Source organism: Oenanthe melanoleuca, chromosome 2 (assembly GCF_029582105.1).
Source record: "Oenanthe melanoleuca isolate GR-GAL-2019-014 chromosome 2, OMel1.0, whole genome shotgun sequence".
NCBI lineage: Eukaryota > Metazoa > Chordata > Aves > Passeriformes > Muscicapidae > Oenanthe > Oenanthe melanoleuca.
The window spans coordinates 119,791,586-119,808,761 of NC_079335.1; the positions used below are offsets into that span (position 1 = coordinate 119,791,586).

At 39.5% G+C, this 17,176-nt stretch overlaps 1 protein-coding gene across 1 annotated transcript in view; it reads right to left on the bottom strand.

Annotated features, from left to right (window-relative positions):
• The window catches only part of AHR (aryl hydrocarbon receptor), a 62,358-nt gene extending 45,786 nt beyond the window's left edge, over positions 1-16,572 (bottom strand). Inside the window, exons 1-2 of the mRNA XM_056483858.1 lie at positions 16,088-16,572; positions 8,337-8,524 (exon numbers count right to left, since the gene is read on the bottom strand). Coding sequence (XP_056339833.1) covers positions 8,337-8,524; positions 16,088-16,143 — 244 coding nt within the window. The 5' untranslated portion in view covers positions 16,144-16,572. The remainder of the gene's footprint in view (positions 1-8,336; positions 8,525-16,087) is intronic.
• Positions 16,573-17,176: the final 604 nt, after the last annotated feature.

Sequence of the window (17,176 nt, forward strand, 5' to 3'; positions counted from 1 at the left end):
GTCCTTGCAGAAACTTCTAGAGACCCCCTGAACTTCACAGGCTGCCATTGAGATTGACAGTGAGACCCAGCTGTACAACACAGGGGGAAGTGGGATAGATAGCTTGGACAGAACTGGAGAGATTCTCTGGAGAGATGTTAACTCACCAGTCTGGTGATACAGAAACAGCACTGAAGACCCCATAAAAGTCAAGGGAAACAATATTAGCTGCTCTCCTGCTGTCCACAAAACCAGGTGCTGTTCATAAAAGGCAGTCTGTTTGCCTCTAGCCTAGAGGTGAGACAAGTATTATCACAGGATAAAAGCCGAGGAAGAATTTCTTCACTTAACTAAGGCAGTAGCTTTTCCACAGCAGTACAGCCATGTTACAAGCACTGAGGGGTTCAGTGTAGCTGATGCTCATAATGCCAAAGGTCATTAATTGCAAGGGGTCCTGCACAGGGTTTACAGTCAGCTAATATAGACCAAGAGAGAAGGAAGAAGGACACTTCAGAAACACATAGACTAACACATTCCTAAAAGCTCTAAGCCATGGGGCTCAAACCCTTCCTGCAGGAGATCATTAAGCCTTGACTTTTACCTTCAAATGATGATAGGGTGCATGAAGAGGGGGAATTATTTTTTCCCTTCTACATTACTAGGTAGAGCTCATTAGCATTTATGCCACCTGATGACACGCTGACCAAGAATGCATGTTAGCATTGTTATCCTTCTGAAGGATCAACTGCAAACCACTCAATTAAGTAACTGATCATCAGACCTATTAATAGACTTCACCTGTCTGCAAAGTTCCCATTAACTAGGTCAAGAAAGCATATTAACAAAGCCTTCAGTATAAATGTGCTGTATGAGTTTTGTTCTAGGCATGTCTCTTATCATTGTCTGGTAAAAGTAAATCGAACAACAAATGGTATAAGCAATGAGGAAACTGGGGGCTAACCTTATTTTTTCCTCCAAATAAGTAAAATACAGCATATTTTAAAATGTGGCATAAAGAAAAGAATCAATAAAGGAAAGATATCATCCTTCTGTTTGTAGCTCAGATGGAGACACCAAGAAGAAAAAGGGAATTCACTCACAAAGCTAGTATCTTCTGGTGGCCCACAGGAATTGTACTGCTGAAGATGTGACAACAGAATTTGATGAGGAAGTCAGACTATTTGACCAGTCAGGCAGTGGACTTACTCCAGTAATCTCTACTTTATGCAATCAGTTAGAATTTGTCTTGGAGGGGCCAAGTATGTATATATTTCAGCTTATTAGATGTTATACAATGCCATGCATAAAGTGTGCAGTACTGTGCAATTCAAAAGGCACATGGGTTGAATTTCAAGAGGGAATTATTCAGTGGAAAAAATGAGCATCTCTGTTCAATTAAAAACAGAGTTTAGCATGCATCACTAAGGGCAACTAATTCCTATTTGTAGGTCCCCTTTAATGTTTGCAGCTGGCAGGCAGCAAACCTACATTTTCTTAAGGCACCTTCAGATAACTATTAATTCTAGTTTTTACAGTTTACTTCATTTAATTTTCTAGAATAACCATGTTAAGTTTTATCATTAACATAATACCTTGTTAAACATAAATTGGACACAGCACTGATGTGCAGGAACTCCCAAGAGACTTCCCAGGAAACATTTATCAATACATTACCTGAAACTTTGGAGAGCACATTTGAAATAATTTTTTTAACCTCTTTAAAAAGAAGTAACTAATAAATTAAACAATTACAATGACCAAGCTCTGGTAAATGGAATTTGCTTCTAGTTACCTAGCTGGATCTCCAAGACAATTCACAAAGCAATCATTCTTTAAGTAAGTAGTTTATAAAAGTATGTACACAGCAGAAGCTGTTCTAACCGAGGTGAAGTTTTTGTTTATTCAGGAAAAACAAACAGTGTTATAACTGGCTAGAACTGAAAACATCTACAGAGCTCAATCATACATGTCTTATTTCCTGTTTGTCTTTATCTGTATTCTGACTAGGGCATTTCTCCCATTGGCAAGCAGACAGAGGAGGAAAACTGCTGAGTCACAAACAGCACAGACAGCAGCAAAAACTATTCCAGTATTAGTGGATTATTTGTACACATTTTTAATGTGTATTCATACTGAAGCCTTAAATAACTAGGACATATTTCTAAAATCATAGTCAAGCAAACCGTACTTCTACAAATTCAGATGGATGATTCATGAAGCCCATGGGAGACAGATGTTGAGAGCCCAGTGCAACCTCTAGTTTTAATTCTTCACTCAAACTGTAATTAGAGGAGGGAGCAACAGTTGTGGTGATTTGTATAACAAAACCAAAAAGCCCCAAATTGTATTATCTTCAGGTGCTACAGTACAGGAATAACATTAGCAAAGATTACAAGACTTGGAATACACAAGACCAGAAGCAGTGGTATTTCCTGAAGTTAGGCTTTTTATCTTGCTGCCTGTTCTAGGTTTGAATGTCATACAACAGTGTCAATCTCCAGAACACTGATATTGGAACAGGATAAATTATATTTTAGGCTCTGATCTTGCAAACAAGAATCAGGAATCCAGAGCAAAGCCCAGAATTGTATAAACCAATCTCCCTATCAACAAGGCCTACAGAGAAAAAACAAATGTTCTGCGTACTGGGACAGAGTTTTCAAGAAATTTTACAACAGCTTTGTGGAACATAAGAGGCTTCTACACTGACTTTTCATGTGCCTTTGATTAAATAATGCACATAGGGCAGAGAGGAAGAGATAACCTTTCATTTCTCTTCCTGGCAAAGGGAGTTCTAACAATGATTAATATCAATCACCGAAATACCAGAATGTAACAGGAAAATAAAATCCAAAGAACACATTAACTGTTAGTGTTTGTACCTCGTTTCTCCTCCTATACTACAAATACATAAACATTAAGTTCTTATTTTGTTATATAAACAGAATTTTCAATTTTAGATGTTTGGTTTGGGTTATATTAAATTGCATCAATCCATGGGGGTATAGAACTGCCCAGCTGCATCAGATGCTTAGTGACACAGCACTCCTAAAAATAAAAGCTAAGATTGTGAAAACATACACATTTTGAGACTTAGAGTGATGTCACAGCTACATGGCTCTAATCATCATTTTTGAAGACCAGAATTTAGGACTGCAAAGCTTAAATCCCTGCTTATCGTCTGTTACGTAAAATACAGGCTAAAATAGTCTGCAGCAGACAGTCCCAAATGGTCAGTGTGAACCTCAGGGGATTGGGGGCAAGGGGAGAGGTTTGGAGAAAAAAAAAAAAAAGGAGACAAGCAGTGAAAGAAAAAGCACGGATTAACAAATAAATTGAATGGTATAGTAGTCTGATACTGAAATAATTATACAATTCCAAGGTTTGCACTTTGTATTAATTTTGGATTTGGGCTGGGGGGTTAAGACAGGTACAAAAGGAAACACAATTGGTTTGTTTGGGTTGGGTTTTATTTCCCCCAACTATTTTCTTTTTCCTTCAACTCCCAGACAAGATTCAAAGAATTTTATTCAAAACTGTGAAAATTAATTCATGTGCATGGTATAAAATACCAGATACAGAAAAGGCAATTAGAGAACAACCAAACTATGGGGTGTTTTCTACCTTGGGTGTAGAAAAACAGCTCAAGACAGTCATGAATCAAGTAATACTAGCCAGGACCACTAGAAGCTGCTGGCAACAGCAAATTCCTATGCAGCATCCACATAAACACTCAAATGCAGTAAGTGAAGCCTAACTCCACTGCTCTGCAGGGCTTTAGCTTTTCCTGGTGTGGAGGTCAAGTATCTATGCACACAGCAACAGGAGCAGGGAAAGGAGGTAACATGAAAAAGACGTCACACTTTCAAAAAATACATGAGAAAACTGCATGAGACAGACACAGCAGGCAAAGATGGTGACTGTCTAAAATAAAAGCAAGTCAGCACAGAGCTACTACAGCTACTGTATTATCCTGGTCTTACTGGGCTGTGTTTTAATAATTTTTGTACTTTCAGGTTTCTGTTCCAGATTGCCACCTGACACTTGGCAGAAAGGCAATCTATATCTGCTAGACTGGAAATATGTTGCTGCCCTTCTCAGCGTGACAAAATAAATACATTGTCTCCCACTTTGCCTGTCTTTCCCATTTCTGCATCTTAGCCATACTCTCCAGAAAAGGAACCACATGCAGTCTGTTCTCTCCAGCACATAGTATGATAGAACAGTGGGCATGACAGGAAAAATACATTATCAAAAAAATATATTTTATGTGATGACAATGGCTGCAGTACAAATTTAAGCCATACGACGCCAAGGAATGTGTGTTAATTATATTACAAAGTTAAAGAAAAAAGGCAATGCAAACTTAGTGGAAAAAAAAAAAAAATCTTAATTATTTTGTTATTGCTCTGCTTGCCAGAATCACTAGCATCCCACATAAGAAACCAATTCTAAACTAATTTTGAGCGGAAACTTTCTTCTATAAATGCAGAATACTGCCCAATAAGCAAGAGGGCGAAGAAAGCCCACATACTTTAAACCACAGGAATTCTTAGTGAAATGGATGAAAGGACAATTAATAAGCAACATGCTGAATTTTGTTTCTAATGTATTGATACATACACATAGCACAGCTACTTCATTTTAGATTCTGCAAGCCTCTCCTTTAATCTCAGTACACCTTTAAAAAGAAAAATCATGCCCCTAACATTAAAAAAGTGATCAGTCATACAAACTCTACTTTTAACCCTTTAATCTGTTTCACCAAAATCCCAAGAAGAACAATTATGAATGCTTTTCTTTACCACAGTAAAGTATTTAAGTGATTATCAATTCATCATATAAAGACCAAAGCTAGAGGCAAAGGGGCTTTTTCCTTTAGTATGCATGGGGAACACAGGCTATGCCTAAATGATTGTCCAGTTGTGCTCCAGATGCTGAGCTCACACTAACCTGCATCCACACAAAGAGCTGTTGTCCCACATTCTACTTTATATTTTTCATTGCTGGATGCACACATGCATGGGCACTTAACAGCAAAATGAACTGAAATAATACCAGGACAACACACAGTCTTTACTGATTGTCAGCAGACACCTGCCTGATTCATCCTAGTCTCTTAAAAATAAAAAGCTTGCCTTAAGCCACTTTCAGAAAGTATCTTACATGCACAAAATAAACACTCCAGCTGTGATTTAAGCCAACCTGCTTGACTTTGAGGACTGCTAATCCACTTCAGTATAGCAGGTTTAAAGTGCACAGCTGAAAAGTGACACCACCCTAAAACACTTTTTAGCTTTGAATTGCCACACAAGACTTTATAAAGTAACAGACTTGAGACTCACTATTTTAATCCACTACTACAATTTCCTGCTTGAGTCAAGGTCAAATCTGTATATATAAAAGTATGCCAGAGAGCCTGACATGGGCATACAGAAAGCCTGTTAACATCATGTGGATTGAGACTGACCAGATCACACAAAACTATAGTGTATGTATAGGGTCATTTAGCAGCACAAGAACCACATTAAAAAAAAAAAATCCAAATCAACTGCTTAACAGAATACAATCACTAACATCAAGTTCTTTTGAGGTTGTGGAAGAGTAAAATGCATACACCTATTTCTTACAATCTGAAATATGGCAAGCCTGCACAGGTCTACCATATTTCAGTAGACACTATAGAAAAAACTCACTTCTCTCTAGTTCCAGAGAACATTCTGTACCACTCTACCATCTTAATAATTAGGGTCAATTGAAGGTGTTCTTTGGTGGTGTTCTTATATACATATATATATATATATATATATATATATATATGCATATACACACACACATTCATACACATAAAATAGATATATATATACACATATAAAATATATATATATACACACACTTAGCTTTTAAGTAACACCAAAAAACCCCTGTAGATATTTAAATGAGGCACATTTACTCAAATTCATGTAACTTTTTGAGATGTCTCTCACAAAACAGTTCTTTTTCTCCCCCCAGACTTCCGCCTTCAGAACACAGACATTCACTCTAGATTATTTAAACTTGGAAAAATGCAAGTGTTTTCTTTGAAAAAAATATCTATTGTTACAGCAAAAACTCGGGTTTCCTTTCAAGCAAGATCATATGATTGCGCGTTTATATTTTACTTTCCGCAGGAATTTACACACCCCCCATTTGCATCCTGTTATTCATTCAGCGTTTCCCTTTACTTCAGCATGCTGCGTTAATAAACTGGAGCGTTGGCTCGGTCTAGGCACTCAAGGTGACAATCAGTGCTCCCTCTTGCATTTGTTAGATTTATTCCACAGGGTTTTCCACATATATCCAACTGCACAAAACACTCATTCTGAATAGCACTGCATAGACAGAGCATGAAAATCAAACTTCAGGCTTTTCGGGGTCTTTTTTGCTAATTCTGTTCTTCAAAGTACTGATTTTCCTTTTGGAAGGTGAATTTTACTGAAATAGATTCCATGTTATCTAAGAAAACTAAAATAGTATAAAGATCTCATTTTCATTCCTCTGTCTGTCAGTCACAAATTGGTTACTTTTGTTTATCTTCACTTAAGCCATCAATGTTAGTCTTTAAATACCTATAGATGGAGACTGATACTAACCTGATTTGTAATCCTACAACACAAAGGCCTAAAAAGAAGTAGCAAAAATACCTTTTCTGCTCATAGAACCTATTAAAGACAACTTCTACTGAAGGTATCAATTCTTTTTTTCCCTGTAGAGAAATCATGGTCTTAAACTTTATTTCAGGACCTTCAACTGCAAACTGAGGGGAAGAGGCAGGAAGAATAAAACTCAAGCAGTTCCATTGCAGGAGAAACTGAGATGAGAAATTAAGATTTGCTATTATCACTCCATCCTAAGCAAGACAAAAACTTGCTATCTTGGAATTATTTCAGAAAACATAATTAAAACAACAAAAGACATTTCATTGAGGCTAGAACTTCTTCAATTCACCAACATAACACAGACAAGCAAAATAATTTCTTTTAGAGCAATCTACCTGAGATAACACCTTGCAAAGATTTTCATGAAACTGAGGCGCCAAGAGAATTCTCATTTGATGGGAGAAAATATTTGCACTTGAAAAAAGTACTGCGGGAAATATTTGGCCAGCTCTAGTCTTAGAGCTTAGACTTCACACTAAGAATTGTCCTGAACAAGCACATATATTCTTCAAGCAATAAAACAGAATATAAGTTCATAAGCACTAATAAACTGAAGCCAGTTGACACAAAAAATGAAAATAAACATTCTGTATTCCTGCAGGAAAAAGTGGAACTATCTTAGACAGGTTTCTTGAATCCTTTCATCCATGTTTTGGAGGCTGTGACAATCTTAAACTGATGAGCACAGAGGTTATTTTAATGTTGAAGAAAGTTTAAAAACAACTTGAGATTTAATATCAACTCCATTGTAATCAACATTCTTTAGCTACAGCTGATGAATAAGATTTCATCTTCAATATAATAACTGTAAAATCCCAGTGACTGATAAAGGAAATGGACAATTAATTAAATAGAAGCTCCTTGCCTTATTCCTGCAATGAATAGGATCAGACTGTTCCTACCTTAGAAGAAACTGGCATGAAGCAAGCAGTGCATCTCACTCTGCAGAGCAGCTCAGGGAGCGAAGGAGAGAGGGGGACAGGACTCCTTGGTCAGCTGGGAGGTGACCAAGGACACATTTGTGACCCCATGACTACTCTGAGTGCTGCTGTATTACCCTTGCCAGGACTGGGGTCAGCACACACCTGCCCACATAAGTGGAGAACCTTAGCTGTCGTTTTAATGCCTCATGTTCTGCATTAATCAGGGCTTGGACATAGGAAAGATTTTGTCTCTATTCTTTACAAGTCACCTTTGTAATAAACTGTAGGAAGGGGCACTATCAATTACTTTATATCAAAGCAAAGTCATTTTTGATGCATCATTAAGCAAAATACAGCTGGATGGAAGTCATATGACATATTTTGAAACAGTCATAGTTTTACTAAGGCAATTTTCAGAAGGGGAAAAGAGAAATCTCTTGGGTATCTTTGACAGTCCGATGAAAAGGATTGGAGGACTCATTAAGGGCAATATTACTTCCAAATGCAAAGCTTTGGATGACTGGTGACCTAAGTGAAATGTAAGTAGTTACATTTGGTTTCAAGAAAGTGGAGAGCTTACTTTACACAGTTACATTGTATATATTCACAAAACTGGCAGTTCCATTAAAATACAGATAAATGTAACAGTTTTAAGTACTTAAACAGCTGAAATCAACATACAGTATAAACTGAATTTTATGAGCAGTTCAAACCCAAATAAATTCCCAATGCTTACCGTCAAAAAAACTTTTAGCTCTCAGGTAGCTGACGCTAAGCCTAAGCACAGACAGCTTATCCAATTTGGCGATAACATCTTGAGGGAAAGGCAGCAGGCTGGCCAAGCGGTCCAGCTCCGCATTCAGACGGTCCCTGTGCCTCTTGGATGGATTGGACTTGACTCCTTCAGCTGGGGACGGCTTCACGCTGCGGCAGAAAAACAAACACAGTGTAAATGCCAGCTCCTTTCCAAAATGAAGGCAAATATGTGCCATGCCTAATGTGTATTGTCTCAAACTGTAACGAAAATGTTTTCCCAAGTGGCTTTGTTTCACATTGGAAAAAAAAACCCCAAAACTAAAATGGCCTAATCTCCCCTCCAACACACGCATTGCTAAATGAAGCCACAAAGTTTGAGCTACAATGTCTATCTGAACTTTTGAATGAACATATGAAACTTCTGAGATTCAGCAATTTTTACAAAAAGTTGCCTATGTTTTCAGTCAAATGTCACTTGAATTCTTCCAAATGTTAGTACTCCAAATACACCAATAACTTTTAGTAATACTTGTGTACCAGAAAAAAAAAAAATTGACAGTACACTTTTTCACTTCAATAACAATTTTTCACAGATGTCCTTAATTTCTATCACTTTGGAATAGGCTAGTATTAATTCAATACAAGAAAAATTTCTAGAAACTTCCTGGGCATGCAAAACTATACTAAAAACCATGAGATATAGGTCGGTCAGCATGTAAAATCTTTGCAAGAAACACTAGGAACTCATCCTTTAAGTCATCTCTCAGCTAAAGGCATTTCATTTGAGTAGAGCAGGGCAAAAGCATGCCTTTGTACTGTACAAAGAACAATTTAAAAAGCTTTGTGTTATGAATTACATAATGAAGTTTTTGTAAACTTGCTATTTTCCATTCATATCCACCCCGAGTTCCAATTCCAGATACTTGGATACTCAGCCCTTCCCACAATACACAGGAGTCTGGGAAAAGGTTTAAACCCCTACTCAGTTAAATTACAACTAGTCATTACAAGCCAATACTGAAACCAAATAATTTATCTGCCTAAGCCATAGTACATTTTATGTTCTTTATTAAACAGTTTTCTAATTAAAGAATGACTCATTGTCACTTTCCAGTTCTGCAGTTCTATGTGAAATCTACAGCAGTTATCAATTTGTGCTGCTCTCACAGAAATGTTGGTTCTGCAAGATGCATCACTCAAAAATACTGAGCAGAAAGACATTCAGCAGCTAATTTCTTCAGTATTTCATTTAGTCTGCTCCCAACTGTCATCCTTATATCAATTATATGAAGAGCAATTGCAAAAGTTCCAACAGTTATTTTTGCCACTGCTTAAAGTAAACCATACAGAAAAGTAATTTCATTTTGTGTTTTCAGTCAAATGAGTACTGATAGAGTGGACTTTTTTTTAGCTTGTTTTTACTTTATGTTTCAATTACACCTCTTGTCAGTTTCAATCCAAGTCCTTCTTTTTACAGCCATTGCTTGTCCAATTGTCACTTTTCAAAAACTTGCACTTGAGCCAGGCTGCCTGCCCCCAGCACTACAACTGCCCTTTTCAACATTATAGGAGCCTGGAAATGCAAAGATGCCATAATGCAAAATGCTGATAACAGATAAATATAATGAATAGGAGAAATTACTTCCCAGATGGATGAAGTTAAAACTTGCTTTAAACTTTCTGCAGAGTAAATATTGTGAATTAGTAGTGCTTAAGCCTAAAAACATTTGAAAAGTGGGAAAAACAGTTGAAGAATCAGGAAAATTCTCTCTCTTGGAAAAAACCATAGGCTCATTGTTGATGGCAATAGATGACTATTTGGTTAGATGTGTGCTTCACTCACATATCATGACTTTGACACCAGCAGTTCACCACATTCCCAAGTGAAAACTAAATAATTTAGCAAGGTTTTCTTCATATTCTCTTATGCCGGCATAAAAATAGCTTGAACAAGCCATATGATTAGCAAAACTTAAATATAGCCCTAAAAAAATAAAATTCATCAAGGATTAGCAGAAATATTAAAAGGTATTTCTTAAAATTTTTTTATGTATTAAACTGTTTCTAAATGTAGAAACAAAATAACGAATTTCAAACATTAAGCAGGTAACAGCTGTATAACAACCAGTGAACAGCTAACAATCAAATCAAAGTGTTCTGCTTCTGAAAAGTAGAGGACCCCATAGAAACTATTTAACACACACAAGCTTTACAAAATAAAAAAGCCTGTTACTTACTGCTGATTTATCTTAACAACTGTCCCTTGCTTTGCTTTAAACTTGCAAATTGACCAAGTAGTTGAAACTATGTTCAACTTGCAGTCATCTCATCAGATGGTCAGTTACATGTGATTGTTTTTCTACTTTACATTTACTCTCCAAAGATTTCTCTTCCTTTTAACTACCTCAAAGCATTTCTGAATACTAAGTTACCAGTATTTGCACCATAAGTTTTGCTATATTCTCTCCCCCAAATCAAACACCGATTATCCCTAATTTTCCCCTTTGTCACCCAACTAAAATTCATTATATAAAAATGGATCCTTCAGTGATGAAGGGAATAAGGGCAGAAGTGCCAGGGGCATAAACAACAACTCAATCATTTTCCATCCACTTACATAAACCCTCGATGCTAAAGACAGCCCAGTCTCAATGCAGAAAATTATCTTCAAGGCAAATTATGTGCTACGTCAAGATTAAATCCATGCAAGTGCTTTATTTAAAGGAAAAAAAAAAAAAAAAAAAAAAAAAAAAAAAAAAAAAAAAAGGGGACTGTATTTAAGCTGATCTTTCCATTCTTAATCTTCTACCTTTCTTAGGAAATCTGAATTCTCTAATCAAAGGCCAGAGGTCTCTGTACACTCGGTGCCTCTAGACTTATCTACAACCCTTGCTACCCAACAGCTGCAAGACAAGCAAGAACACTTAATTTTTGATTTAACAATTTTAAAGGATTTGCCATCACGAAAACAGCTGACTGCTGTTTTCACAGGTCTGCTACAGCATACTTAATAGAAGTTTTCACTACACATGCTCATCAATGCACCTTCATAGACACTAACCCCAAATTTCTAAAAACTGCACAATTACCTGAGCCTTAATTATTATGAAAAGGCAAAATTAAGTTTGAATATTTACATACTCATTTGTATTATTTTAGAGGGAAATTTTAGCAGTTTCTGAGAAAATGCAAAAGGAACACAAGTTTATTTTGTTCATAACAACATAAAACACCAGAGGAAAAAGTAGAAAACCCAACAACCAAGCACTGAAAAGTATGATACCTTAGTAACAAGACTGGAGTGTGAAATGAAATCAGACAATAAAAGAATGATCGAGAAGAACACTAGAGATAGAGTCGTGTTTAAAAAAAACCTAATTTGTTTAAAACCCTTAATTACTAGTTCATCAGAACTATCTTAGTGCATAGAAACATAGGACATGAGGAAAAATGTACAAGTCTAACTAATGGATTTAATCTTCTCAGTTTTGAATATTTTTCATCTATATTTAATAATACATGAAATAATATGCAATAAGTATCTTTTTCTTATGCATCAGATTTCACTCAGGGGAGGCCAGGTATATAAAATTAGTTATGACACTAAGTAAGTAATAAAATCCTAAAAAAAAAAAATCCTTACTTTAGCAACTGAAAAATACTTCTAAGCATTTACTCTTATTTCCTCCACTGAATTTACAATTACAGAAAATTCAGCTGAAGATTTCTTTGGAAATAACACATATGAATTACAAATCATCAACCTCTTAAAGTTATTGTCAAGCAATCTTGAAGGTGCAGAGACCTTTTCCAGTGGCTCTTCCAGCAGAGAATGAAACCAGTCAAGATTCAAACTGCTAAAGGGATAAAGTTGTTTTACTAAAAAAACCTCCATCAGTGACATGCTACTCATCTGATGCTGGGCTACTGTTTGTCACCCAGTAGTAAATAGTTCAGGTTGGTTTGGTACATGAAGGATTCAACCAGAGTGACAGAAACATCCAACAGAACACCAATCAAGGATGAAAGTTTGACACTCAGTTTTAACATATTTCACAACTTTCTAAGATGACAAGCCAACAAAAGGAAACAAAAAATTATGTTCCTGTTTACTGACCATGTCACTTATATATGTATACCTCAATTATCTGCAGATTCTCTTTTTAGAAAGCATTATTTTGCAAGAAACATTAACCAAAACTAACCAATTAAAAAAACCCATAAACCATAAAACAAATGCCTTTGAAGTAACAGTCCATGTAACATACAGCTACCCCAAGACTGACAAATATATATGTAAGAAGTTTACTTTATGTAAGACAACAGTCTTACTGCCTACACTTCAAATAAGAGGTGCAAACTGCTTTGTAGCAGATAAAGCTTTACACAAAGGAATAGTTCAACGATTATTTTTCTTTTCTGATAAACTTCCTTTTTGAAAGCTTATTCTGGCACTTCTTATTTGTTTGCCTTGAATGAAAATATAAACAGTTCCAATTTTTAAATTGTCTCTGCTCTGCTTTCTAACATTACTAGGACTACTCATCACTAAAGATCAATCAGTCAAAACTCTGGAGTACTTAATATCACAAATACATTTAAGATGACAAAGAAGAAACCCCTATCATAATTTTTTTTATTTAGTCTACAACATAAACAAATCATTATGCTTTTTGCCTCTACGTAGCACAAAACATTTAGAACTCCCCACCCCATTCCTTGTCTATTACATTTATTCAGTTATACAAAACAATTCCTATCCAAACACCGAAAAAAAGAAAAACAAACCAAATCAGAACTAGTAGGCAGAAAGACATAAAAACTGCAAGTTGGAGCTGTACTTATATAACACCTTTCATCTCATATTAGAATCTATCTGCAGTAAATCCCCCTTCCATAAAACTTGCATTTTTTTTCCCTCCAACTACAATGCTACTATATTAGTTCACTTAATAATCACTCGAAAACAAAGAAGTTGAAGACTTGGAAAAAAAGACAAAAGCAGGGGCCAGGCATTGCTCCCCAAGCCTCAGAGGGGAGTGGAACATCCCCCAGCCCTGCTGCCACCAGGGGGACTCACAGCGTTTAAACCTTAAAGAGGGAGGAAATTGAAAGACTCCAAGGTATTGAGAAAGTGATTTCTGCAGCATATTACAAGCAATTGCAGTGCAAATGTTTAGCATCTTTTATTTTCTTCCCTTACATGACAAGAAAATAAGATGAATTTCAGGAACAATTACCTATTATGTTCCCCAGCAATTTTCTTTTACAGCTGCAATACTGTAATTCCCAGCTGAATCAAAAAAGCACATTTCAACACTTGGCACAGTCAGACAAAAGCCTGTGATTCCCTCTCAAATTCAGTTCTTTACACAGCACATAGTAAAAAGGCGGAGTAGTAAGGTGGAAGTTTCTTAAATTTTTCTAGAGTTCTGACCATGACTTTCATGAGCTATTTGTACCTGAAACAAGAAGTATTTCTTCTGTTTTATTTTTGCCCATGGCAACTATGGCATTATATTTAGACCTTCTTCCATTTCTATAAGCTGTCTACAAAGATTACTAATCATTATGCTCGATTTAGAGGTACACATATATGGCAAACAAAACAATAGAGCTATCAACAGATATAATCTCTTCTACAAAAGATACTAGTTCCAGTAATGTATCACCTCTACCTTTTCCTCTTTTTCTTTTTTTTTTCTGAATAACTGTGAATTCTACTGAGGGGAAGAAAAATTGAATTCAAACAGATTAAATTGACAGTGGTGCCAAACGTTTATTAGCCAGTACCAAGCACATCTTTCCTCTCTCCCTCAATCAGTTAAAGTTTATTGCCTGTCTCACTTTTTTTGGCCTAAAGGTGCGGTCTGTAAGTAGTTATGTGAGAAATCAGAGCCCTCTGACCTACTAGCAATGTTGTCCAATGCTGGCTCAACAGAAGCAGCAACCAAAGAGCATAAGGTATTTTGAGACGAACCAAAACATATGAACATGGTAAATGTGTTAAAAGCAAGATAAATGTCTTACACAAAAATAATTTCCAGTAAAAGTAGCAAGGTGGGTTAATAATCAGCCTCCACTTCAATTACAGGTGAACAAACTGTTTCAATATCAATACTTTAATTTTGAGAAGAAACTTCTCCCTCTGATCCTAAGGCAAAGTCCCTCAATAGATAAATAGCTCCCATTAGTAACAAAGCTTCAAGTTCAACTAATCACAGCAGTTCAGACAACTTACGTAACAAGGAGATACAGGGAAAAGGATTACTGACATAGACACTACAGTAAGGTAAAACAAAAAGGTTAGCCAAAGCTAACCAAAATTTAATAATAAGGTAGATATCCAGCAAACTTACCAGCAAGGCAGAACACCTCACCCTTTCACAATCAGAACCACTTGCCTTTAGCTATTAGTAGGCTACAAATGCCACCAATACATTTCATTTCCTCATGAGCAAATACTGACTTCATTCTTAAAAATCCAAATCTACAGTTCTACAGAATTCAATTAAGTACCTCTACATTTTTATTTGGAAATGAATGATCAAAAAAGCAGGCACTGGTCTTTTCCTAATTAATGCATTTTCTAATACGGGAATTATATATATATAAACATATATGTGTGTATATATACATACACACATTTTTAGACTTTTTTTTTAACTTGTGGGGTAAAAAACCCAAGCTACATTCATTCTACATTCATATACATTCATTCTAACAACTCTAACCACAAAGAAGCAAGTAGTCAAGCTAATTCCCTTCACCCCAAGACCAAGTTGTCTGCTGTGAATCTAAAAACATACCATTCACAATACGACTTCTTAAAATAGTTTTTATCCTCTCCTTTAATGCTTTTGTAGCCCTTGTAGCTATTTTACATCTACAGAAGTAGCCCACAGAAAATGCACGGGAATTTTTTGAGCTTTACTTATTTTTCTTGCAACTCAGTAGTTTACCTTTGCTACTTTTCATGACCTATAGATTCTTGAGTTTCAGTTGAAAGTGCAAGTTAAGCATCTCCTCTAACCTAAAAATTCCCCTCTCATGAGAGCAACGCTTTAGTGTAGCATATAAAACCTAGGATGCAAACCTAAAGCAGGTGCATCATTCAAAATTACTCTGGCACTAAGCTGTTCCCACAGTTTCAAAAATATAAATTAATAAAGAAAAAAAACACCATATAGCCAGGGTTTTTTTGTTTTTTCCCTTTCGACCGGTCTACAGCACTTGGGTTTCTTTGGCTCTGGGCAAACAAACGCATCCCCCGCGGTACCGGAGGATTCAAGAGGAGGTCCAAGCCGGGGGGGTTCAGCCCTGCCACCCCCTAAGCGGCGGGACCGGCCGAGCCTTCCCGCAGACACCTGAGCGGCGCGGAGCGGCGGCCCGAGGGAGCGCGGCACCCCCGGCGCGGCGGGGCGAGCGCGGAGCCGTCACCTCAGATGCCTCCCAATCTAGGTCAGCCGGCTGCGCCGCGCTGCCGGCACCGCTCCCTCCTTCCCCCGACCCTCCGCGCCCCGACACTCCCTTCTTTTCTTTGGGGCTGGGCGGGGGGAAAGCCCTAAAAGCAGCAGGAATCCCGCCGGCACCCCGCAGCAGCGGCACTCCCGGCTCCGCTCCGCCGCCCCCCCGGGCCCCCGCGGCGCGGCAGGACGGCGCGCCCCCCGCAGCCCGGCGCTCGCTCTCCCCTCCGCGCCTCGCCCCCCGCCCGCCCGCGGCGCCGCTTACATTTTCTGCACAGGTTTCCGCCGCTTGCGACTGGCGTAGGTGACATTGGGGTTCATCCTGCCGCGGGCGCCGCCGGCCGGGGGCCGCCGCCCCTCCCGCCCGCCTCGCCCCGGCTGCGGGAGCGGGCGAGCCCCACCGGCGCCGCAGCCCTCGCCTCGCTCCGCCCGCGGCCCCGCTCCCGCTGCCCGCGGCCGCCCGCAGCTCCTCGCTCGCTCGCTCGCAGTGGCGGCGGCGCCTTCCCCGGGCGGGCGAGGACGGGAGGCGGAGGCGCTGCGGGGCGGGTTCCCAGGTGATCGGCGGCGGCTACACCCACTCGCCGCCCCCGGAGGGCACAGGTATGGGGGCGGTCGGGGCTTTCCAGCGCCGCGTCTCCCCGCCGAGGCGACGCCGTCTCCCTGCCGGCTCCTCTGCGGCGGTGGGAGGGTGCGCGGCGGGCTCTGCACCCCGGCGCGGCCGCCGTCTGCTGGCCGAGCGCCTGTCAGAGTGCGCGGCGCCGGGACCGCCCCGCAGCGCCCGGCCCGGCCCCGCGCCCGCTCCCGGCCGCGTCCCGCCCCGCCCGGCTGACAGCCGCCCGCCCCTCGCCGGGCAGGCCGCGCCGCCATGTTGGGAAGGTCACGGCGGGAGAGGGAGCACGGGCACGGCGGGAGCGCTCCGGGATGGGCACGGGAGCGGGCATGGGATGGGGATGGACATTGGCGTGGGAGACGGAAAAACCCCGACCCTCTGCTGGCCGGGGAGTGATGCGAGCGGGGCTCCGCGGGCAGTGAGAAGGAAGGTCAGCTCCGAGCGCTCCTGTAGCCCAAATAACAGAAGATAATCGTAGGGGAAAAAAAAGAATCACAGTGTTCATGTTGAAAGACAAATGGCACCAGCTCAGTGGCACCGTGAGGTCCGTGTCTGTCAGTCCCACTCCCTCGTGTCCCCTCTTCCCGCCCCCGCCGGACTGTCACCGTCACAGCCGCAGGTCGCCCCAGCAGAGCAACCCAAAATAGAGCGCAACTGCCCAAAATAGGGGGTTATTGGGGAGAAGCGGAAAGGCACCGGGCTCCACCGAGGACAAGGACAGCAGGACACCTGGGGACAGAACGG